General features: G+C 30.7%; 2 protein-coding genes across 3 annotated transcripts; both read left to right on the forward strand.

Moving 5' to 3' along the window:
• The first annotated feature begins 1,259 nt into the window (after positions 1 to 1,259).
• Positions 1,260 to 4,891, forward strand: LOC124531017 (general transcription factor 3C polypeptide 5). The gene is made up of 8 exons (XM_047105406.1): positions 1,260 to 1,505; positions 1,583 to 1,790; positions 1,883 to 1,997; positions 2,074 to 2,371; positions 2,714 to 2,924; positions 3,427 to 3,605; positions 4,032 to 4,214; positions 4,739 to 4,891. Exons 1-8 carry the CDS (start codon positions 1,392 to 1,394, stop codon positions 4,856 to 4,858), a joined length of 1,428 nt encoding a protein of 475 aa, XP_046961362.1. The 5' UTR covers positions 1,260 to 1,391; the 3' UTR covers positions 4,859 to 4,891.
• Positions 4,892 to 6,306: 1,415 nt separating this feature from the next.
• On the forward strand, positions 6,307 to 24,703 carry LOC124530990 (retinaldehyde-binding protein 1). Of its 2 annotated transcripts, XM_047105369.1 has the most exons (7): positions 6,338 to 6,459; positions 6,628 to 6,682; positions 10,814 to 11,051; positions 15,959 to 16,115; positions 16,971 to 17,113; positions 22,946 to 23,107; positions 23,309 to 24,703. In XM_047105369.1, the coding sequence occupies exons 3-7, from the start codon at positions 10,824 to 10,826 to the stop codon at positions 23,492 to 23,494; spliced, it is 876 nt and encodes a 291-aa protein (XP_046961325.1). In that variant the 5' UTR covers positions 6,338 to 6,459; positions 6,628 to 6,682; positions 10,814 to 10,823; the 3' UTR covers positions 23,495 to 24,703. The 2 variants fall into 2 exon arrangements, with proteins under 2 accessions (XP_046961324.1, XP_046961325.1); XM_047105368.1 differs by lacking the exon at positions 6,628 to 6,682 and having other exon boundaries at positions 6,307 to 6,459.
• The last annotated feature ends 538 nt before the right edge of the window (positions 24,704 to 25,241 follow it).

Genomic DNA, 25,241 nt, shown 5'->3' on the forward strand with positions numbered 1-25,241 from the left:
TCTGACTTAAAAGGTGTCAATTCTGGTGTTCCACAAGTCTGCATTCTGTCACCGAATCTGTTTTTCTGTATATCAATGATGGCGGTACTGTACACCTTATGCAGCTCTCACCAAACATATCTCCTCTATATTTGAAAACATTCCGATAGCCGCCACAGCTAGTAGGTATCGGAATACTTGGCATCGATGTTTCGAACCTCGTTCATTTCCGCAGTCAATTGGAAGGCAAAGTCAAATTGACATTAAAAAAGCTCAGTATACTCCGCAAGACAAGAAAGCATTTCACGTCGGCCCATCGCCTAAAAATTGTTCGGATTAATCCCAGCTGCTGAATTTCACCTTCAGACATCTCGTCAAAATTCGAAATTTCACCCCCACCACCTTGATATCCGAAAATCTACAACAGCTCGATTTTCAAGACATTTTCGCACAACCACTCTGCCGAACCAGTTTTCGCCGGCGGTTTTTCCGAACCGATACGTTTCGGGAAACTTCAAGAAAAGAGCGTACTCCTTCCTTAAAGGCTGGCGCACCTGCAAGCCCCCCGGTGTTGCAGATGTCCATGGGCGGTGGTAATCACTTTCCATCAGGTCAGCCTCCTGCTCGTTTGAACACTATAACATAAAAAAAACAGCTTGTTATTGTTCGGATAAAGTGAAGCAGCAATATAAGGGACTAATTTTCGACTTGAATGCCTTGATACAGCGAATCCGGTCTTGCTATTTTTAACGAAACTCCCCCTTATCGGATAAGAAGATCGGCTATGTGTAGACTATGATTAATCATTCGTGAATCTACAAAGAATTCAATTTGTTTGTTTTTTTTGCTGTACCTCGGTCGCGCGGCGTGTTATGAGGATTATAATGACATACTTTTTTGGTATTTCATTTATTCTTATGAAAAAAAAGTAATGAAATATAAAACGAAATTGATCAATAGTTTTTAATAAACAATTACCAAATGTATGTATACAACTTTAAATTATATGGTTAATGTACCATATATATTATTTAGGAGCTCGAAATGGGCTTTATTGATATTATAAGATGCATTTTTGTTTAGAATTTTAAATTGTTTGTTTCTTCAGTTACCCCTTAATTGCACTTTTATCGCAACAATTACTTATATTATTTTATTATTATTATAAATCTTTTATGTTTACAAATTTTAATAATTAAACGTTTGAAATTAATTGGTTGTGGCGACACTTCTTTACTCTGTTATCTATAATATTGTCTCAACGTTCTGTCATATGTTAAAAGTGTCAAACTGACACGAAATGTGACATATTTATTTATTTTAGGTTATATCAATGTTATTGAAATAATAATTGTTGTAGTTGTGAATAGGAAGTACTTTTCTTGTTGAAGTAAAATAACAAATAACTCATAATGGAAAATATTGAAAATCTACATCGAGAATTATTTTGTGTTTTATTTCCTGCAATTGTTAAAAATGATGAAAGAGCCATACAATGCTTAGGGGGTACAAAAGCTATTTCACAGGTCGGTTGCACTATTACCAAGACAAAAGAACAGCAATTAGTCCCTTTAATTCAATAAGGATATTTTTTTGTTTTAAGGTCTATTCACAGGCTAATAAAAAACGATTAGGAATGTGTTTCCAACCAGAGAATCCTTACATGAAAAAAATATATTCCGATGCAAAACCAGCTACTGGAGTACTTTTAAAAATAAAAGTTAGAAAAGTAAAAACAGGGAATGAAATTAAAAGAGAGGTTTTGTCTACAGCAATTGTTGGATCTGTTAAAAAGATAAATAAATTTGAATGTATGTGCTTACCTCAGTAAAAATTTCGTATATTTGTTAGTCAAATGGTATTTTTTTATATTTAAACTTATAACTGTTTCACATTTTTTCAGCTATGTGTGACTTCCAGTATTTGCCTATAAATACAAATTCTTCAGGAACAAATAAGGCAGAGTGTATATTGGAACAAATTCTACCTTCTGGTGTTGATAATTTTGAAACTTTACTGTCAGTTGTTTGATCACATAAAATAAATAAATTAAATAAATAAATCACAGTGTGATATAAATTACTTATATTTCAGGAAACCAGCCCCATCATTTATAACTCCATTTAACTTTACGAGATCCGATAGGCCAATAAGTTACTGTTATACAGATAAAAGGTACAGCACAAAGGACCTTGTCAAAGAAGAAACTGAAAATACTACTAAGGATGAAGTTCATAAGTCAAGAGGTGATAGAGGATTGCCAATAGCACGATACACATTCAATTTGACCGATGACTTGCCCACTGAGCCTAATGAGTATTATTTGAAACAGAAAAAAACTCGCCTAACTATATATCCACAGTTGGAAAATGAATATAAAATTATTCAGAAGGTATTTTAATATTTTTATATATCAACAAAATCACACTATAAGAAGCCCTTTCTATGTTATAACTTGTTTCATAAATATATAAAATGGCTGAATCTGCAGCTTCATTTAAGTATCATTCATAAAAAATAACCTATGACAAATAATCCGTCTAGCCCATTTCACCTCTTCAAAGTGTAGATAAAAAATCCTGTCCTTCCCTGGGATTAAATTATCTCCATACCGAATTTCATCTTAATCAACTTAGCAGTTTAAATTTGAAGAGGTTCCCAAACTTTCACACTTATAATATTAATATGGATTAATCATCAAGTACAAGACTGCATTTCTCTTGGCCCTTTCCAGCTCTTTGAGGAAAGACCAATATGGTCATTAAACCTTGTTAAATATCACACAAAAATCAAGATGTCTTCATTGAAAATAATTCTACCATGCCTAGCTCTGTATATGCGTGAGGGACCATGGAGGATGATGTGGGTTAAATTTGGCTATGATCCTAGAAAGGAACCAGGGGCAAGAGTGTACCAGACTTTAGATTTTAGGATGAGACATGCAGGTAAATGTTACTCATAATTAAATTGCATTACAAATTTTGTATCTAAATAATATAACCAGCATTATACTAAATTCAAAAAACAGTTTAAAGCATTTTTATACCTTGTTGCAATGATATTCTAATAAACAGATATGTTATACCCATACTAAACAACAGAAAAAAGTGTGCCCCGCCGGGGACCGTTTATTTTACATTTCGTTACAAGTAAAAAGGATAGCTTGATAAAAAACAATAAGTAAAAGGGATAACTAGATGTTTTAATTACGCAAAACGTATTACTACATAATTATGATGTATTATAACGTATTACTACGTAAAACGACTACAGGCAAACGTCCCAATTAGGACGTTTTCTAGTCTTCACTTTTTGCGCGTTAATGACATATCTGTTTACTGAAACATCATTGCCTTGTTGCTTTTACTAATGAATGCTATTTAGTAACTTTTAATTTATTCATTTATGACGGTGACTTGAAGCATATATTGTAACATTTTATTTTAGCTGGAGTCCACGCCATGGTGATGACTCGTGATCAAGTTGTTCATTGTAAGAAAACTGACCGCATTCGTAATTTTAAGAAAAATGCATCAGATGAACTGTCTGTAGAGGATATTGTTTATGAAGGAGCTGTCTACTTTCGACCAGGGATGGTTCCATCTCAACGTCAGATTTATTATCAGGTAAATAACGGAAGTTTCTGTAGCATTGCAGCTGGATAGACAGATAATAGTACAGTAGTTATCTCTATAGTTAATATATAATTAGATTTAGTTATAAATAATTCGATTTAAATTGTTGTTACAATTTACGTTGATTGTCAACATCCGGTTTTGATTAAACTAAATTGTTTTCTTAAATATATCACAACTGGATGTTGCTACAGTCGGAGGAGGGGCGTGTAAGCCTAGAAATGGTCATTCTTACTTTAATCGTCGAATTGGAAGGATCGAGCAAAATAATCAATCTTGTATCAGTTATGATTGTGAACCACTTCAGGAGAGATAAAGTATTGATTGTGAGGAGAGTTTTTTGTATTATTCCAACATCTCAGAAGTGGGATCGCCCATTCATGATAATGACAAGGATAAGAGTGTGTTTGTGTGCAGTACTGCGACGTGCAACTGCCTGAGGTGCGCGAGCTGCTGGCGCTGGAGCCCCCGGCCGGCTACCTGTGCCACGAGCGCCGCGGTTGGTTGCCGCCAGACACCGACCAGCTCTGTCGAGACCACATCTTCCGCTACGTCAAGCAGACCTTGCTGGCGACTCACAAGGCCGACCTCAAGTTCGATGTAAGTTTACAATCGAAGTAGAATTACTATATTAGATTGGAAAACAAAGAATGAATAAACAGGTCTATTATATTCGCCCAGAGAAGACTATTATTAATAATATTTCTTAAGGTAATAAATATAAATATAAATATGAGACAACATCACATACATTACTCTGATCCCAATGTAAGTAGCTTAAGCACTTGTGTTATGGAAATCAGAAATAACGACGGTACCACAAACACCCAGACCCAAGACAACGCAGAAAATTAATGGTAATCTACATCGACTCGGCCGGGAATCGAACCCGGGACCTCAGAGTGGCGTACCCATGAAAACCGGTGTACCTACCACTCGACCATGGAGGTCGTCAAAATAATAATATTCCTTAAGATATATATATAAAATAATATTCCTTAAGGTTTTTGGGATCTTTTTACTTAAACTAAGGTATTATTCGGCTTGGCAAATCTAATTGTATAATTAATAAAATCAACGTTATACTTCTACTTTCACTTCTTTATAATTACTTTTTGTTATAGGATGCTAGCAGCGCAGATGATTCGGGGTCCGATGGGGAAGGCGCCAGTACGTCTGTCGCAGAGCTAGACGAATCTTCAATAACTGTCAGAATGGATGAAATGGATGATACCAACAACTAATTTATTAAATGAATATACAAATGAAACATGAAATACTTTGTTTTATTTTTACCATTTTTCATACACACATTATATTCATTATTGGGTTTTATATTTGGATCTAAAATAAATTTCGATTACACATGGATTTGACAAAGCATTTGGTAAAGCAACATTTAATTCGTAACTTTAAATTTTATTTAAATATTTAGTCTTGAGTAAATTATAGAAGCTCATGAAATTCGGCAAATAATTGACTACTATTGTTTCCTGCTTATTACAATAAAAAATGCGTGGCATTGCAAAATTAATTGAAGATTTTCAAAAAACAATTTTTAAGTTCGTGCGCAATGATTAAAGTTCATAATTCATTGAATCTATGAACTATGATCAGTAAAAAGTACAATAATTTAAAAAATGATTCCGAGCAATAAAATACGTATAGTGACTAATGTTTAGGTAATTGAAATAGGTAACATTATTTTGTATTGCGTAGTTTCTTTTGTATTTTAAAATGATTCTTGTCTTTATGCTCGCGATTGAATTTGGACATTTTTATATAACGCTACAAATTAATTTTTTATTAAGGTACTATTGTGTACTTCATAATATTTGCTTTTTATTCTCAGTTTGACTTAATTTAGAAAATTTATTATTTAGTGTAGATATTAAAAAAGGCGACACATTTTTTAGTGTTTCACGAAAAAAAAATATGCCACAATCAATAAAAGTAATATGCTATTAATTTAAAAGCCTCAATCTTTAAAAATACCTTGAAATTATGTTTTCTGCTATCCAAAAGCAACGTTACCCACTAATAGTAATAGATATTTTGATACCAATGATAAAAACACATATATTACGAAACCCTCATAATCAATTATTAATATGGATAATAACTATTAATGTATAATTGTATAATATAATGTATAATTGTAATAAATTATACGAGGTATTTTTGCGAGGTCAAAAAAATATAAATGACGATCAATATCTAATAGGTAACGATCAATATCTATTTTTTAGTATTTACTTCGTAAAGTATGTATGCAATTCTGTACATCAGCGTCGTATTATCACCAACTGATAATATTAATACATAGCGGTAAGCGAATTCATACTTCAAGAGCTACCCCCTACGAATTTATACAAAAGCGTTACTCACATATAATAAAGCGAGTTTACCTTATGGGGTCAGAAGTTGGATAGTGAAGATCATCAATGTTTTATCTCCTTCCTTTGCTCATATGCATAACGCGGACAAAGACATTTTAAGCAAAATTTTGTGTTCTTATTTTGTTAAAGTTACGCTAAGCTTCGGTTCATTTACGAAGTTTGCTTGAAATCGCTTCGAATAAATTGATTTAATTAGAAATTGGTTTTATTTCCTTTTTATTTTGAATTTTTATTTCTTATCTCAATTTCCGCCCCTACCGACCTTTTTGTACAAAGAGGCATCAACAGCTCTCGGAGGCACAAAGCGGCTGCGTTATCACGTGTCTATATAACCGCAGCCGAGCTGCGCGCGCGCACACTCGCTGTGTTCTTTCTCACGCTGCACGATCGTTTTCCCGCCCCTTTGTTATTATCAACGGCGCGCGAGTTTCCACTGCGCGAGTGAGGTTAGTGTGTGTTTTTTACAATATTCCGCAACTTAATTTTGTGAACAAACTGGAGCGTAGGTTTTCCAGTTTCTAACGTGGTGTGTTTGATTTGTTAATGTGTATCTTATTATTTCTGCTAAGCAATGTGTAATTAAATATTTTAAATAATATTCTTTGTTTATGCAGTTAACGCATATTATATTACTCAGTCGACACTTTTCTTAATATTTGGATATAACGGGTAAGAATTATAAATAATTATATAATAATTTTCAAAGGAGAAATATTTAATAATAAAATAAATATAGTTTTTTACATAATATCTATATGCACCTATATAATTCCAGAGAAGAAAATATGTATTATAAAATTTTATTATATTTTATTATATATATTTTTTATTATAAACTTTATGTACAGACAAAGCATATTAATAATCGATATCGTTTTAAGGTTTATTGTTATTAAAGTAACTGAATTTATTGCCTATTTCTTCGAAAAATATTTATTCGGATTTTTAGCTTTTTTTCTTTAGTCACAACTCGTTACTGTTCTAATAAACGTATCTACTTAATAACGAAAATACTTTAAAATATGTTTTAATGATCTTGTGCATAATGTCTGCATAAAGGTCTTATCGTCTTCGATCGTACCTGGTGACGAACTATATTTTTAATAAAAAAACTTGTACGATAATATCGATCAAAAGGGGAAAATTAATTAGAATTTAGTTTTAGCCATATCCTTTTTTATATTTATTTATAAATTAAATCAGTATCGAGGCTTGCAACTATGCCCCGAAAACACTGATTTACTATACTTCAGGCAATATTAACTCAAGTTATTAATAGTTATAACAAATAATATTGAAAGAGTTATTTGATTTCCGTAATTTCCCGTTTAACTAATTTATCGTTATTTACAAAGTTTTCTTGTGTCTGTTCAAGTTCTGACAACGTTTGGAGAGACGATGTTCTTCTCGGCAACCTTAACATAAAAATATTAATAAATACATAGCATACGAGTATCAACGAACTATTTAGGGTAATATAGGTATATATTTTCGATAGCATTGACTCTATACTAAAAAAAACTGTTTTTGTCGATCAATCCTTATTAGAAGTTATTGGAGAATCCTGTAAAATTACCAATTTAACTATCTCTTTATTATTCTAGTATGGTAAAAGTATTTTATAAAGAGACCTAAATTATTTAGATCATGGATATTAAAGTATCCTGTAATAAGGTGCAAGGTATAAAATAGTTAGTCATTAAATTCAGGAAGTCGGAAGCCGGTACCGAAAGTGTTTAAAGACATTTTGATGATGTCTCGTTTCCTTTAAGTAATTCATTATGTAACTCTATTAATTTTTGTATTCGGTATTGATTATAATCTGTATATCTATAGGTACATTTATGAAATATATTATCGCATTAAATAATTATGATAAATCACTAAGGTAATTAAAAATTCTTTGATTGTGAAATATGTTTAACTTTAGCTTAATATGTACCTAATCTGTGGATTGATTATAATTAAAATTTACGAATCCGTTGCCCTTAATAACACTAGTGGTTTCACTCAAAAAGAGATAGATTTATCTTTTTTTTTTAAAGTATAAGAAATCGCCTTACTGTCATTGACTGATTTTAATATGTAGCGCAGCACAGAAAAGGATTTTGCTGAATTTGATTAAAGACTAGACGTTTATTCCTCGGTCTTCATTTTCACGCAACTACACCTAAATAAATAAATACAAGACACATAAATATGTTACCCTTTTTGAAAATATTACGGCATGTATAATAAATCTATATATTTATAAAATATTAACGTAAGTCATCAACTTCTTCCATTTGTTAAGTGGAATTTTTCCCGAACCTCAGTACACCAACATAGATAAATATGGTCATATAAGTTTTTGTGATTAGACAAATCAACTCGTCCGGCGTGTCATTTTTTACAGCATACAAGACAAATGAATGTAGGCATGTGACGTACATGCTAACATTCATTTTTCTTGGGATAAGATAATCTTATCCCAAAAAACGATATGAGTAAATAGGCGTCAAACGTAATAAGCATTTTTGTTAAAAGACGAGTCGTATACTTATTTCTTCTAGGTCAGCGTGTCTTCGAGTTACTTAAAATTGAAAATTCGGCACTTCGACTTTCCGTTGGATAATTATGAAAACATTCATGTCAAATTATATCATCACTTGATCATTACAAATATACATTGAAAGACGATAATGATTTCTTTTCGATTCACAAGGTTGAGGTTAAACGAACAAGAACTGCGTTGTATTCGTATGTTGTTTGTTATATTACATCGTTATTTTTAATAAGGTAGATTAGCATATTGATATTGAGCTTATGGATAATATTCAAATTGTTCTTCATAAATAAAAAAAAATGCAACTGTCCTAGACTTTTATTAGCCTCGCTACATTTATTACTAGTAAGTAGTAATAATGTAACAGCAGATACAGTAATTTTTCTTTATAATAATAGTCGATGTTAATTTTTATATCTCTTTTACTATTGGATTGTGGTTTTCAGTTTAGAATATTTCAATAACAAACCAACAAAGATTGTTTTGTACGAGTATCGCGTGGACAACACGTGAAATAATAATTTTATATATCTTGCTTCAGTCCACATGATATCCGAGTTGAAAGAAACACTTGAGAAGCTATGTCTATAATAATAGATATCATACACATAAGAAGATCTAATGCATAGACCTCAATTCTGAGAACATTTATGGATTTTTGTTTTACATTATTATTTGAATAAATGTTTGTAAGAATTGTGTATGGGTTTTGAATAAGCAAAACTGTTTTTAAGATGTAGTTTTATTGATGTAATTATTGAGATTTATTTACGTGTCAGTCGTCATCGCAACAAAATTAGATTTATTAGATAATGTATATGGATATGCATAGCGTATTGTGTCACGTAGCTATCGAAATTCAATATGAATTACTGCGATGCTCGAAGTTTATTGTTTTATACTAGAATTAAAAAAAAATATTTTACTTTTGTGAAGTGCAAAACTATCCTGTGTGAGGGTGACTATACTTATTTTCGGCTAGCCAATTATGTTTTTATATACATATTACGTTAATTTAGTCTTGAATATATTTTTATATAGTCTCTTTATTTACAGCAACGTTTTATTGCATGTTTATTAGTTAGTTAGTTCTTATTTAATTAGTTAATTGACAGTTACATTTTCATAGAAGCCTAACAACGTCTTCATTGGTTCTGATTTAAGTTAGACGTGATATACGCTGGAAACTATTACAGGAGTTTATCATGTATTCATTTGAAACAAAATTACTAATATTATGTAGACAATGCCATAATAAATAATACTAATAGGTACATTCATAATAGCCTGATGGTTTGACGTGAGTATTTACAAAAGCGAATACAATGTGATCAGAATTCATAAGTAAAAATAAATATCGGATATTTATTTTTCAAATAAACGTTGCATTAAAAATAAGTAAACGAATAACGATACTACAAAAATATTGATGTTAAACAACAATACGATTAAAAAGGTTTGCAATTTTTATAGGATATCGTATTAAATTCTACTAAAATATAGGGAATATTTATCTATGAAAATAGAACAACGGGTACCTAACTATTTCGATTTGCGGCCAAAAATCTAAACCCCTGTTAGCATACACACATTTTTTTATCGTTGTGTAATTGTTGACATTTATTTAATATTTTTATTGCATTGGAAATTCTCTTCCGGTAAAATAAAAGATCGATTGCTATTGATGAGTGAGTGAATCACGAAGAATAATTAGATTTGTATTGAAATGGAGACTTGTAATTTTAACTAAACTAAGTGTGTTACTTCAATCTTGTTAATTAAGTACCAACCTATTATATGTTTGAAGTATTTTGCTTTAACTATTTACTATTATATACCTACTACCTACTAACTCCTTATCGTACAGAACATTTGATTAAAATTTTAATTTATAGTTTAAGTAATAACGTCGTTCAATGAAGGTAGGTAATCAATTACAACCTGTCAGACCTAATTCTGAATTATGTCCTTGTCATCATTTATTTCTGTTCTATTAACTAGTTTTTGAAGTCTATTTTTTAATGAACTTGTACAGAAACATCGTAATTAGTGCGTGTTTTAAATATATGTATATTTAAATATCGTTCTAAAAAAACAACAGAAATGATAGGTACATGTAAACAAATCAAACATTTAATAAATACTTTTTTTGTGGATTTATTTTAATCACAGGGTTTAATAGTTATCGTAATTTATTAGGAACACATTGTATGCATTTTTTTGCTTTTGTCTTAAATATTTATTATATTACACAGGTTCAGTAAGATGAGTTCCAGTGAATTTAGACTTGAAAGAAATGTGGAGTTATCAGAAGAGACTAAGGCGATCGCCGAGAAGGAGTTGAGGGAAACACCGGAGAGGGTCCGGGAAGCCATGGAAAGGCTCAAAGAGCTTCTTAAGGAAAACAAAGACTTACACTTTGGAGAGGACGATGAATTGCTCACAATCTTTCTCCGCCCTTGCAAGTGGTATCCAGAAAGCGCTATGGCATTAGTGAGTAGCTATTGATTTAATAAATTGGCGTTGAATTATTGATTAATAATTACAAATAAGTAATAGAGTTCTTAAACTGTATAAGTAAAAGTAACCAGTACACTGAGAGGTTTGCGTAACTTAAGAATAATGACGGTACAGTTTGAGCAATGCTTCAATTACAAGCGTTTTACGATCCAGTCCGATTGGTCCGTCCTAGACCTCCATCGTTATCGTTTATGTTTTCGGTATGACATAACTCCAAAACTAGAATGTATTTCACAGCTATGTAATAAGGCTACAGAGGGGCAGACGAAAAATTGCAAGACATGTTTAATTATAAATTACCTATATATTTTTGTAGGGTCAGACGATTGATACGAACTGAATACGTAATTATGTATGCAATTTGATTGCCGCAACTTAGTATGTTTGGTTAAAGTGGATTAGACGGTCACTTAAATATGTAGGTATATTAATAAGGTTTTGTTTTCATACTAAGTTCAAATACATATTGATATATTATTTTTAAATTTATAATAGGAAATGATATTTTTGATGTATTTGATACAGATAATAATACACTAACATAATTATAAATACGCGATAATCAGTAAGCTAGGATACATGCAAATTATTATTTTTCTGTGTTAGAAAGTTAGAGCTTTCATACTTTCTTGTATATTATAGGGTATGAGAGAGACACGACTGAACCGGACTTTAATTTCACTTTGAAGAGGGAAATGTAAATCATATTAATATCTTGCCTACATTAACTTGCTCGCACCGCTTTAAAGGTCAATAACCAAATTTCATTGTGATTGCGTTTTTATCGTCAACAAAACAATGTCATCGGTTCAGTTTGTATTTTATGCAATTCGGGGTGAACGCGATTGATAATAAATGTGATAAATATGCCTGTGAAAATATATATTAGCAAGTATTATAGAATATTTATAAAGTAATGTCGTACTATATACCAAAAATATGTTACGTATTTTTTAATTCACATTACATTATTTACGGCACAGTTCAAGCGATATTGTTAATAGTTATATTGATATCATTGCTCAAACACAGTGTACAGTCCATTGTACATCCTACGAACTTTACCCTCGACATGATTTTATACTATTAGGTATAGGCATTTAAAATTATAGTTGATTACTGCAACTTCGCCGCGTTGAATTGCTTATTTTCCTAAATTTAATAAAGCTAATACTTGGAAAAATAGAAATTGAAATGATGGGATTTAAATTCGTAACACACTAAAAACCTATATTAAACGTATTATTTACTTTATTAATTAATTAAGGTTATATAAGGTCAAATACGTGCACTTGAGATGTTTTACAGACTAAATATTTTCGTTTTATAAGAAATTTTGAACTCAAGAGTTTCATTCAGGATAGAAACAACAGTACGAAGATAGGCTAATGGGGCAATGTCAAAGGGCATTGCATATCAGAAACAGATAAATTTATCAGCATCGCCCTGGTGTGACATCAGCGTTTATAAATAACAACTTGTCAACTTTATCTCTGTACTTATTCATTTATGATATTTTTTTTTCATTTATTTTCCAGAGTTTGTCTTTGAGTGACTAATTTGTAAGAAACAGTTTATGTATCTTTGATGTTTAAAATATACTCTACACTCTTAAACACCTTTTGACGTCTACAGATATTATGTACGAATTGTTACTGAGTAATCGATTTTAAATTATATGTTAAACCTTTTTCTGTCTGTAATAGTAAAAAACAGTATTTCCAATATACAAATTTATATATGAACAAAGATACTTCAACAATTGCTGGAAGGAACACGGAAGATTCGCAATGTATATTCCACTATCGGCAATATTAATCGTTGGAGAAAATTACCTTCAAGGTCCTACTTATTCATTAGTAGGACTACTCGTACGCGATCGTTAAACACTACAAAACCCGTGTTACATTAATTATTTACTTGTTATACATAAGTTTATTATGAGTCGAGATGGCCCAGTGGTTAGAACGCGTGCATCTTAATCGATGATTGCGGGTTCAAACCCAGGCAAGCACCGCTGATTCATGTGCTTAATTTGTCATATATTTATATATTATATTTTATATATATTGTTTATAATTCATCTCGTGCTCAGCGGTGACGGAAAACATCGCGAGGAAACCTGCATGTGACAAATTTCATAGAAATTCTGCCACATGTGTATTCCACCAACCCGCATTGGAACAGCGTGGTGGAATATGTTCCAAACCTTCTCCTCAAAGGGAAAGGAGGCCTTTAGCCCAGCAGTGGGAATTTACAGGCTGTTGTTGTTGTTGTTATAAGTTTATTAAACTGTAATTAGTTTTAGACATCACACCCTTAAGCAGTGATGTTTAAGTGCTTAGCAATAAATCTGCAACCAACCTCTATCGACCTTAATCAGTAATAACTGTGTTAGGCAACCGATAAGCACCAATTAAGGAATCTTTACAAACAAATAAGATTAGTTTAGTGCACTTTGTACACTTATAGTGTTATCTGTTGTTTATCTGTTTCTGATAGTATTTGACCGAGGTTTGTCTGATAACTAGGATCCGGTATCCGGACGAATACATTAGAAATTAAAAACAAAGAAAATATTTGTCAAGATAAAAATATAAAAAGATAACGTTTCGTGTGTATTTTTACCAATTATTATTAATCAAATGTTAAAAATAGAGATTATAAGTAGTTCATATTTCAAAAACCTATTACAATACCTGAAACTGTAAACTGTTACATCAATGTAAAAAAAAAACTTGCAAAATAATAGTCTTTTCACACGGTCCGTTTCAATTCGAAATAATGTTATATAAATTATTTCAAACACAAAATATTGCATACAGAAATGATGACAATAAAAAACTCAACGTAAATGCACTGACAGAAATGATCTGAATAAATCACGAAGTGAATTTTGTTGAAAAGACTTACTTCTTTTCTTTGAGTATTGAAAAATTTAAATTTAACAGTTATATGAAAACGTATGAACTAATATCCTTTACCTGAAAGGCAGGCAGGTATACAATAAATTCATTTGCTATTATGTTAAACACGCACTTTTGTAATTAAGAAGTTAAAATTTTTAGTTCATTTATATTCTATTGGTAACTAAATGTTTGGTTACGTCACATTATTTATACACATCGAAGATTGATGGTGAAATTCAAGTCAGGTCGAGAAGGTCTGCATGAATGAATAATTAATTGTACTAACATCAATTATCTTATTTTTCTATAAATTATAGAGTCAATAACAAAATGTTCTCAATCGCTATGTATGAATATTAATGAAACTTCTGTCTGATATAATTTATATATAACATTACATAATAATAATGTAATTATTTATAATAGCTCTTTCATATTTTTATATATGTAAATTGTTGCATTTTATAATCTATATTTTTAGAAACGTTAAGGCTTTTAACGTAAATTTATTAAAGGGAATACGATTAGGCAAGCCCCACACTGGCGAGTGAAGGCACGGAAGACTACGTGTTCACTGGTTGCTTAGTTTATTCGCAATCAGACGTTAACCTGTCTCTTGGGTAACCATACTAATTCATGCCGACCAGACTTTGCCTCTTGAATACAGCAGCAATGTTATTATAAAACTTAGTTGCATATGCTCAAGGTCATTTTGTATTGGTACGCAATAGTATACCTATTGTAAGAGATTGATATGTTTTGCTTAATCACAAGCCCGTGTATACGAGTATCTAGTCAAAGAAGTGTCCTACTTATATGTATTTTGATGATGTACTTTGCTTTGCTTTACTTTTTCTATGCATTTTGGCATTGCATAATTTATAAGTAATTGTTTTGTCGTATAATTCTATTGGCAACGTGTAAAGATATTTTTTTTATTCGTATCAGCACGTGTTTTATTTTTCAACGGAATCAATTTCTACCTAATCATAATCTACCTAATATAATTATGACTCAGAATTATACTTGTGAATGACAAACATATTTTTAGTAAAATATAGGTTTGTGTTTTAAAAATTCTTTAAATAAATAATGTGAAAACTTTGGTACTACATGAATAACAGAGAATGTGGTCGTTTCAATATCCTTGTGTTTGATATATGTGCATACAATAAATTACTTCTTAAGAAAATTTCCATGATTGCTCAGTTTTCATATTATCAAAAGTAACAAGGAAATGGCAGACATTATGTTTTGTTCAGCAATGTAAACTGTTCCTTTATTATGATAACAACCTTATAACAACATCACATTATAAGACCTCATATCAATTGTCGTTTCTCTTCAGAATTATGTTCGAAAAATAATATAACTAAAAACTTAAATTAGGAATATGCATTGCTTTTAATCGACTTTAGGATTTTGCAAAGAAGTTATATAAGTATAAATTGTTCAATAACATCTAACTTATAAATTGTTCGAGTTGATTATTTCAACACAGCATATTCATTACACGTACCTTTTCTTCGAAATATCTCTTTTATTATACTTATTAAAGCTGTAAACACATGTTTTAAATGTGATTTATGCAATAAAAAATGTCGGCAGAACAGTTTTTGATTTCAACTAAGGACGCTGAATGAGGCTATTTTGATTGCAATCATATAGCAATCAAGTAGACACGCGAAAAAGAAAAGGATTATTCTGAAGGGCAAACAGAATGTACCATGATTTATATTTAAGATTATAAGCTATAACTTAGATGTATATGAAATTATTATTAGTAGGCATTGTTTAAGCAACAAAATTAGGTAAAATAATCGACTCTACATTTGCTGTAAAAAACATATTTTATGTACGATATGAAAACTATCAAAAGCAAAATGCGTAACCATGTTACAATAAACAAATACGATCGAGAATGATATATTGCTTCATAATAAAGTTTTTAATTTAATTTTTACATTTTAGATGAGACGCGTCGCCGAGTTCAAGCGTGAAAATGCATGTCTTTTGGATAACCTGCAACCAGAGCATGTAAAGGAATCTTTTCTTGAACACAAAGTCGTTAATGTCATGAAGGGACGTGACGATAAGGGAAGAAGAGTTCTAATTGTCAGCGTTGGAGGTATATACAAAAATATTTCTTAGAGTTAGAGTTTTTTATTCACTTCAATAAAAGACGCTTGGTGGTAGGGCTTTGTGCTAGCCCGTCTGGGTAGGTACCACCCACTCATCAGTTATTCTACCGCCAAATAACAGTACTCAGTATTGTTGTGTTCCGGTTTGAAGGGTGAGTGAGCCAGTGTAACTACAAGCACAAGGGACATACCATCTTAGATCCCAAGGTTGGTGGCACATTGACGAAGTAAGGACTAGTTAATATTACTTACTGTGTCATTGTCTATGGGTGATGGTGACCACTTACCATCAGGTGGCCCAAAGGCTCGTCCGCCAACCTATAAAAAAAATATATCAAAACCTGATTAAGATGTTATATTCTGAGATAAGATTACATAGCGGATCAGACAAATTGGTTACATAAGTATATATAAGTAGTACATAATTATATTTGATATTTATATTTAATACTATCACTCATAGAGTACAATGATTCTGCACAGTTGATTGATAAATCTCCACATAACATAACGATAAAAATAATCCCAGTGCATGCAAGCGGATATTATATCTGTTGATAATAAAATATACAGAGAAATATTAACGTTAATGATCTATTCAGTTATTTACCATCATCTTTAATGTGCGTGAATATTATTTCTATAATAGACAACGATATTGACAAATGTTGAATAGGAAATCAAGTATTTTAGAGGTTTTAAATATTTATGCATGCAAAAATAAATAGCAATAGGAAAAATACTTTATTCTTATGTTTATAACTTCATAATTGCTATGTATTGTCATATATCAACCTTTACGTATTTTATAGAGAGATCTAATAAAGCGGGCTAATTTTTAGGTACATGGGACCCTAAGAAAGTATCCGCAGACCAGCTGTTTAAACTGTTCTACTTGATTCACGAGGCGGCCATGTTAGAGCCTGAGTCCCAAGTTAGAGGAACTGTGGTTATCATGGACTTCCACAATATGGGCTGGAGTCAGGTATGTACATTGCAACTGTGTACCTACTGTATCTATATATTGTTATGTGCAAACATAGTTAGTCTTTAAAAACTTTTAAGTAATTGCAAAAATATAAAAAGTGCGTCACTGCAATCTATTAACAAAAATATAAAATATGATACTTTCGCTTAGCGCAGGCTTTCAAAATTTGTTTACTTCATAGGTGTTAGGTTACAAAAATAGATATACGTAATAGTAAAATAATAACTATTAAGATATATGTTATCCTAATATTTAATAATTATAAATGGCCAATTATATATGTATTAAAAAGCTCTTACAGACTTTCCTGGTAGTTTATTTATTTTAAATATCTATTTTTTTAACTAAAAAAACACATACATATTATACACTAATTTATACACTAATTTAATGAAGATCGACTTTATTCGATTTAAATATAATTTATAAAGAACGATATAGATTTCCACCAGAAAAAATATATTTTAAGAATTTATGCTTTAATTCCGGAGATTATCGTTATTATTAACCAACATATTTCACCTCTTTATAATCTTAATACAGATAACAATTTATCTGAATATTGAAGAAGCATTTGCAAAATCTAAATATGTAACTCCGTTCAATATCATATGTGAATTGACATATTTGATAACGCCCTAAAATTCAATAATAGTCTACTTTCATATAATCTTATTGAAGTATCTCGAAAAAGAAACATTATATTACATAATAGTAAGTATTGATGATTTTCTGGGTAAGACCTTGGTGGTTGGACTAGGCACGGTCGAAGATCACATTGGCTCGCGATAAGCTAGATCATACTTCATATTATGTATAATAGTTTCTTATAAATAAATAATTGACTAAAACTAGTCTACTAAATAAGCAGTGTGTTAACGTGTGTTTGTGCAAAATTCGGTGATTTTTAAATCAATGATTATACAAATTATTATCGAAACTGCAAGGGAAAATCATAAATATAAACGGAAGCATGAAATACATTAATATTTAAAATATTTGGTGGAAGAAACAAGCTTATTTTTAATGTTTTTTTTTTTGTATAATTAGTTTGCCAATATTTATCTTATATGTTCAAATCAAAGTCCGTTTCCCTTTGCGTCGAAGGTTTGGCACGCTAGTATTGTTTTCATTGTTTTAGGGAATTAATTTGAAGGTCAACGTTTGTTGTATTTACATGAAGTGATCAAATTGGCATAACTTTATATCGCTGAAGTAGTTTTGATGTGTATTTCGTTTCTGTGAGGTTTTGTAAATAAATAATTAATAAATATGAGACAAAATCACATACATTACTCTGATTCCAATGTATGTAGCTAAAGCACTTGTGTTATGGAAAATCAGAAGTAACGACGGTACCATAAACACCCAGACCCAAGACAACATAGAAAACTAATGATAATCTACATTGACTTGGCCGGAAATCGAACCCGGGACCTCGGAGTGGCGTACTCAATGTGGCAAAATCAGGTCATCCAAATTTTGTGACATGATTTTGCCGTTAATAACATCTTAGCGAAATATTATTAAGGTTGAAAGAGTAATTGGTTTTAATTCAAATTGTGTTAACTTCGCTTTCACTGCGCGTACGCACAACGCATGCTGATTACATAATATTCATGTGTATGGGTATGAGTTTTGTATATGAGTACGTTTATATGATTTATTTAAATTTACATTACAAGTTATACGTAGTAGTGTAGTTCATTTTCATTAAAAATACGATATAAGTGTAGTAAACAAAAGGAGCTATATATAAATAAAATGTATCAACCAAAAATAAATACTATGTTACTATTTAAACACATGTAATTAGCAGTGTATTGTTCTGAGCTGTCGCTGTTTCATTTATTTTTTTAAAAAACAACGCCCGCTGGCTGACGTGACTCACTATTCCTTAACAAAGTGTTTTGGTAGGACGGTGGAAGCGAAGTACAGAAATGACAAAGTAAGCATATTAAACAAAGATACGGATAATACAAAGACTCTCCATTGTCTCTTTATCGTTTAGTTGCGTAGTTACAAAACGCTTTTATATTAGATTTATTACTTCGCTAGGGCACGTGCCTTGACTTCTTTTACTTGATCCAGTTACAGGCTAAAGACTCCGTCCGTCTTGTTACCTTTATTTGTTGAAATGTTAAATATAATATATGTTAATTTAATATATGCCTGAACGAGTTATTCGGCATTTTTTGCTTTAAATTAAAATATACCTTTTTTTCTCGAAATGCTAAAAGAGTTACAATACAGCGTAAATACGTCACTATGAATATTATAATAGAGATCATCCACTCATCATATATTTTATCGCCGATCAGCATTCACTCTGCATCTTCTGCCGATTTTTTTCACGGGTAATATTCCGAGGAATTGTTTGAATTAATTTCGACTACTGAATTTCACCTTCCGACTTCTCGTCAAGATTCCACCGAGATGTTCGAAAATCCATAACAGTGCGATTTTTTGGGAACCTTCAAGAAAAAACCGTACTCTTTCCTTAAAGGCCGATAACGAACATTTAAGCCCCCCGGTGTTGCAGATGTTTATAGGCGGTGGTAATCTCTTTACCACCACCTATAACATAATGAAAAAAAAAAAGAAAAATACTCAGTAGTGTCTTGGAGGATGTATGAGCCACTGTGTATGTATTTTAAGCATTAGAGGCATAACATCTTAGTTTTCGACGTTGGTGGCGCATTGCTGATATAATGTTTCTTATATCACGAATATATATCAACTAATTTGATAAGAAAATAATAATTACGCAATGCAAATTGAATGATTACACATGAATTTCCCAAACAGGATTCGATAGACATCGACCTTGACTTACCGATACGTATACAAATGATTAATAAAGCTATATCGATTACTGTTATCTTTAAAAGTCAGGTATTTTGAAATCATGACAATGACAATTAACGATAGCCGAAATCGAGGGACAGGCGAGATTTATACATAAATAATATTTAAAAAAAAATCTTTATGAAAACATTTTGTATATAAAACAATTACTTCAAGATTGCTCAACATTTAAACCTTGGTGTATCGATGTGAATTAAGACCATTTCTTAATTTTAATAAGAGGCTTAAAATCTTTAAGTTTAATACTGAAACTCTTAAGATACCTTAAAAGGTGAATAGTAAAGTAAAATTAAACTGGGTATATTAACATTATACTTATTAGTTGAACTTAATAATGAGTCGAGATGGCCCAGTGGTTAGAACGCGTGCATCTTAACCGATGATTGCGGGTTCAAACCCAGGCAAGCACCGCTGATTCATTAGCTCTATATTGCATTTAGTCTTTATATTTCATCTCGTGCTCAGCGGTGAAGGCAAACATCGTGAGGAAACTTGCATGTCACAAATTTCATAGAAATTCTGCCACATGTGTATTCCACCAACCCGCATTGGAACAGCATGGTGGAATATGTTCCAATCCTTCTCCTCAAAGGGAGAGGAGGCCTTTAGCCCAGCAGTGGGAATTTACAGGCTGTTGTTGTTGTAATATGAATATAATGTTGAATATAAAGGATACTACTAAAGACTAAACACTTTCTTTGTCTTCTTGAAAAAAATATTATCCATTTTGTTTATTATATTTCACATTGAAAAATACCGATTATTTATTGTAAGTCGTTATTAATAGCTCATATTACGCTGACTGATTTCTCAATATTATAGAGACGATTATCATAAAATTGATGCGATAAATTAAGCTTATAGCTACATCAAAGAACTGACCTTACGTTAAGTATAATAAAACCCTGATTGTAATAGAAAATTGATATAAGGCGAGTTTATATGCGGATCACGTCTGAACTGTTATTGTTGTTTGAACGTCGATACAACATTAACGAATATGACTCTACTTCCTCACTTGAGACATTCTATTAATATTACGGAAAGATATCTATAAAATAGGAAAAATATATGAAGATATATTTATATTTGGAATATATAACATGTATTATTGAGAGGAAAATCGAAATGCAAGGTTTTAGCTCAAGGAGCAGCACGTCCGAGGTTGTGGAATCGTTTCGTATTCCTTGAATGTATAATCTTTACTTTCGTGTTATCTCGTGGTCAGTGTCATTCCTAAAATATTTGTATAATTTTATTTATCAATTAATTTCCCTTATTTAAGTATATACCTTCGCTGCCTTTATCAGTTAAATTAATATTATTGAATTCAATATAATATATTGTGTTAAATAAAGCCTTCACTATACCTTGTATTTAAAAAAATAACTTATCATAAATAATAAAGTCATATTATAAGTCATAACTAAACTAATATATTCATATTTTATATATTTTGTTCGCCCTTGTGATTGATAAATAAGTAATATATGTTCAGGAGATTTAACGTGGTTTTAAGTTCCTAAACTGTAATATAGTATAATGAAATATCTACAAAAAATCTCTTCCTTGAACTGTATTTTCTAAATATATTTATGTATATGTATCGTTTACATATGATACTAGACAAATATTTTAGGTAAACTTCCGTTCGTTGTCAAAAGTAGGATACGATATTTCCTTCACAATGGAAGGACACACGCAAACGGACGACGCAAATGGTTCTTTGTAAATATATACCCTTTCAAGTTTGTTTATCTGATCTGTAATGACCTCTCGGAGTCCACCACAATTAGGTTTTGTGTTACACACGCCGTTTTATCTTAATTGTCAGTATATTTTAGCTTCATTACAACTAAGATGGGTAATTGTTACTTATTTATCACCATTTAGAATGAATGAATTTTTGTTTGAAACGTCTAAGTATGTATCTATCACTGTACCTACTTAAAATTGTAAATCAATACATATGAAATAAAGTATTAAAACAACAACATGTTATTAACATTATAGTTTTTATCAAAGCAATAGTGAAAAATTATCTGAGTTATCAAGAACAAATGTTAATAAATCAAATGATAAGAAAGAAATTTTATAATAAAGATAAGTCGGTCTAATTAACCAATCAAAGTAATGTTATAATAAAATACTAATATAATATTATTTATATTTGAATTCCTCTTCGTGGGATATTCAATTATTTCATCATAATTTTTGTTCTTACGAGATCAAACCCAGTTAAATTTTTATCTGATTGACTGTGACATACTTATTTTTTTATTATTTGCTTCAAATTCGTGTTAAAAATATAGAAAGGAAGCTAATATTGAATAATAATAATAAGGTACGTTTCAAGTTGCACGTTTATCAGTCGTTGTGATACTATCACAGTTTCGTGAATTCATTTTAATCTTAGTTACCAACACTTATCGAGTATCGCGAATTGTTTTGGAATGAACGAAAATTCTTTACGAAATTTACAGAAACGGTACTTTCAAATTTTTTTTGTTCCTCTTTAACCGAACAGGATCTGGTTTTCAAAATTCCGGAAGATACATGTTTTTGTATTCGAACTTGCAGGTTAACTTTTTGTACAATACATCATAAACCAGTCTGAGAAACGCACATCATGCATCAAGTTCAGAGCATCGCTACACTTTTTATTCCATCTTCCAATTCGTGGCAAAGACATACGGATATGTCGCAAACACCTTCATGTTTTTCCAAACACTAATTTGTTTAACGATTCATGTCGTGTAGGACAGTGAAGGAAAATCACGCGAGGATATATTTGTTTCCGTTCGGAAGAAAATGTATTTGTGATGTGCATCCTTATCGTACCATTTAAGCTGGATATTATAGTACGTTGGTATTCTTATAAGAATCGATGCAGATGTTTATGTTTTTACTAAACTTTGGATGTTGTTCAAAATCAAAACTAATTTAATATGTTATCCACAGACTATGGGGCTTACACCGGCGTTCTCCAAACGTCTGCTGACTTTCATTCAAGATGCCATGCCTCTTAGATTGAAAGAGGTGCATTTTGTAAAGGAGCCTATGATCTTCAACGTCGTATGGAAGATGTTCAAGCCTTTGATTAGAGAAAAACTAAAGACCAGAGTAAGTGAATTAGTGATTATAATTTATTACAATACGTAAGATACAATGTATATGTATATAAGAAAAATTATGAATGAATAGTTCATCGTAACTTGATCTAAGAAAATAAACACATAGATAAGACCATGATGATTTATGATTTTGTAATATATATGAGATGTATGTAATGCAATATTGAATATATTCTTTTTTTAATTCTAGATCTTCTTCCACGGCTCCAAGATGGCGTCTCTCCACAAACACATTGCACCGACGCACTTGCCGGCCGACTACGGCGGCGAGTTGGACGCCATCGACTACGGCGCCGCCGACTGGTACCCTGTCATCAACGATGTCCTTCCCCACATTAACAACTGGAATTCGTATGGGTTCGTCAAAAAGGCGTAATTCGTGTTTAGTTTAGCAAAAACCACACGTATTTGATTGTTGACAATCATATGGTTTGGTTTTTTAGTTTTAGATAGCTATTTGCCATAATTAGAATCATCTAATCAGAGTAAACGCGGTATTGTAGACGAACATTTCCTTTTCGTTAGTTTAAAAAAAAATCTTAGACTTTTTATTCAATATTATCAATTCGATTTTTATTGTTGGAGTACTTGTTCGTACATATCATGACTTATTATATTTTTAAATGAATTTTCATATATTTATAATTTATAAGTAGATTTCTTTAATATAAATTAGTGTAGAATTATAAGGACAGGTATGAATATAGAAAACAGTATGATTTTTATCGATAAACTTTCATGTACAAATTACAATCATTTAATTTTTATTTATAAAACATTAAGAATGTTATTTTATTGCCTTGAGGTAGTAACACAAAGCCAAAAGTTTTGTATCATATCATATCATTAATAAAGGTCATATGTGTGAATGCGTTGTCAAAAACATTTTTACGATAATTTTTAGAGTTTCCTGACTAATATATTAAATATACAAAAATATTTTGCTCAAATCGTTTAGTAATAATCACGTTTTTTGTCGTGTAAGATATATGATATTAATCAAATTACATCTATATTGATATATTATTCTCTGATGCATGATTATTAATTGTAAATTTGCGGAAAATATTATAGTTTCTAAGCGTTAGTCTGTTTTTGTTTGAAATACATTTAATTATGTTTGAGCGGACTTCATGACATTTTTATACAAAACAATTACTTTTTATACTTTGAGAGATGGATGCTACCGATACATAAAGGCTGTGAATGAAAAAATACTGTTAATAAAATAAGAACTCCTTTTTTTCGTAGGTACAATATTTTTCTAAAAAAAATCTAAAACTTGTTGTTAGAAAAAAACAATTCTATATTTATATTTTTATTTACATTTAAAGGTCAAAATACAAAATAATTTATTTTATTTACCAATTGTGTGAACTATCACATGATCTTATTAATTCAGATGTAAGCAAATACGATCCTCGGGACTCAAACTGAAGCGAATAAATCATTTGAAATGGTTTCTTGTAAGTGACTCGTTGACATAGGTTAAATTATCTTAATGGCCGTTGATAAAAATTCTTATAATTTAAATTCGATATGTGTGTTTTGTATATGTATGTAAAGAATATAAGTGACTGTGTAATACTGTCTTTTATTTGTAATCCTTGCTAGGAATTTATGAAAGTGAAGTAATATGAGTGAAAGTCTCAATCGTTCATGCTGATATTGTCTATGATATTTTGTCTATACTCAGTGAATTCTTAGCCCCACCCAATCCAAAGATTACCTCAGTTCGTTATCCATAATTTTAATAGTATATATAAAACGGTAACTGTTTTCCTATTTCATGCAAAAACTACTTATCTGATAGATACATTTAAATTATTTTAGTTTATACTTTTAAATTGAAATTATTGAAAATACTTTATCTTTTTCAAATAAATTATAGGCATAATTTTTAAAAAACGAAAAAGAATTACACAAACAAAACATAAAAAAATTATAAATGAATAATATATATATTTTAGTGTTATACATAGTTAATTGTTTTTTGTTTCTTGCAATTCTAATTTCAAATTAAATTAAAAATCGTCGTTTATGTTACGTACGCCTGTACTACGTGTTAATACATTTTATTGGTTAAATAAAATGTAACGGAATAAAATCTCCACTCTATCAAT

The sequence above is a fragment of the Vanessa cardui genome, chromosome 7 (genome assembly GCF_905220365.1).
Source record: "Vanessa cardui chromosome 7, ilVanCard2.1, whole genome shotgun sequence".
Taxonomy (NCBI): domain Eukaryota; kingdom Metazoa; phylum Arthropoda; class Insecta; order Lepidoptera; family Nymphalidae; genus Vanessa; species Vanessa cardui.

Bases quoted from the DNA above. Each gene is read 5' to 3' on its own strand.
- LOC124531017 (XM_047105406.1), top strand. From the start codon at position 1,392: ATGGAAAATATTGAAAATCTACATCGAGAATTATTTTGTGTTTTATTT. The intron at 1,791-1,882 runs GTATGTGCTTAC...ACATTTTTTCAG, and splicing joins AAAGATAAATAAATTTGAAT to CTATGTGTGACTTCCAGTAT. The intron at 2,372-2,713 runs GTATTTTAATAT...GGCCCTTTCCAG, and splicing joins AATATAAAATTATTCAGAAG to CTCTTTGAGGAAAGACCAAT.
- LOC124530990 (XM_047105368.1), top strand. From the start codon at position 10,824: ATGAGTTCCAGTGAATTTAGACTTGAAAGAAATGTGGAGTTATCAGAA. The intron at 11,052-15,958 runs GTGAGTAGCTAT...TTTACATTTTAG, and splicing joins CAGAAAGCGCTATGGCATTA to ATGAGACGCGTCGCCGAGTT. The intron at 17,114-22,945 runs GTATGTACATTG...TGTTATCCACAG, and splicing joins ACAATATGGGCTGGAGTCAG to ACTATGGGGCTTACACCGGC.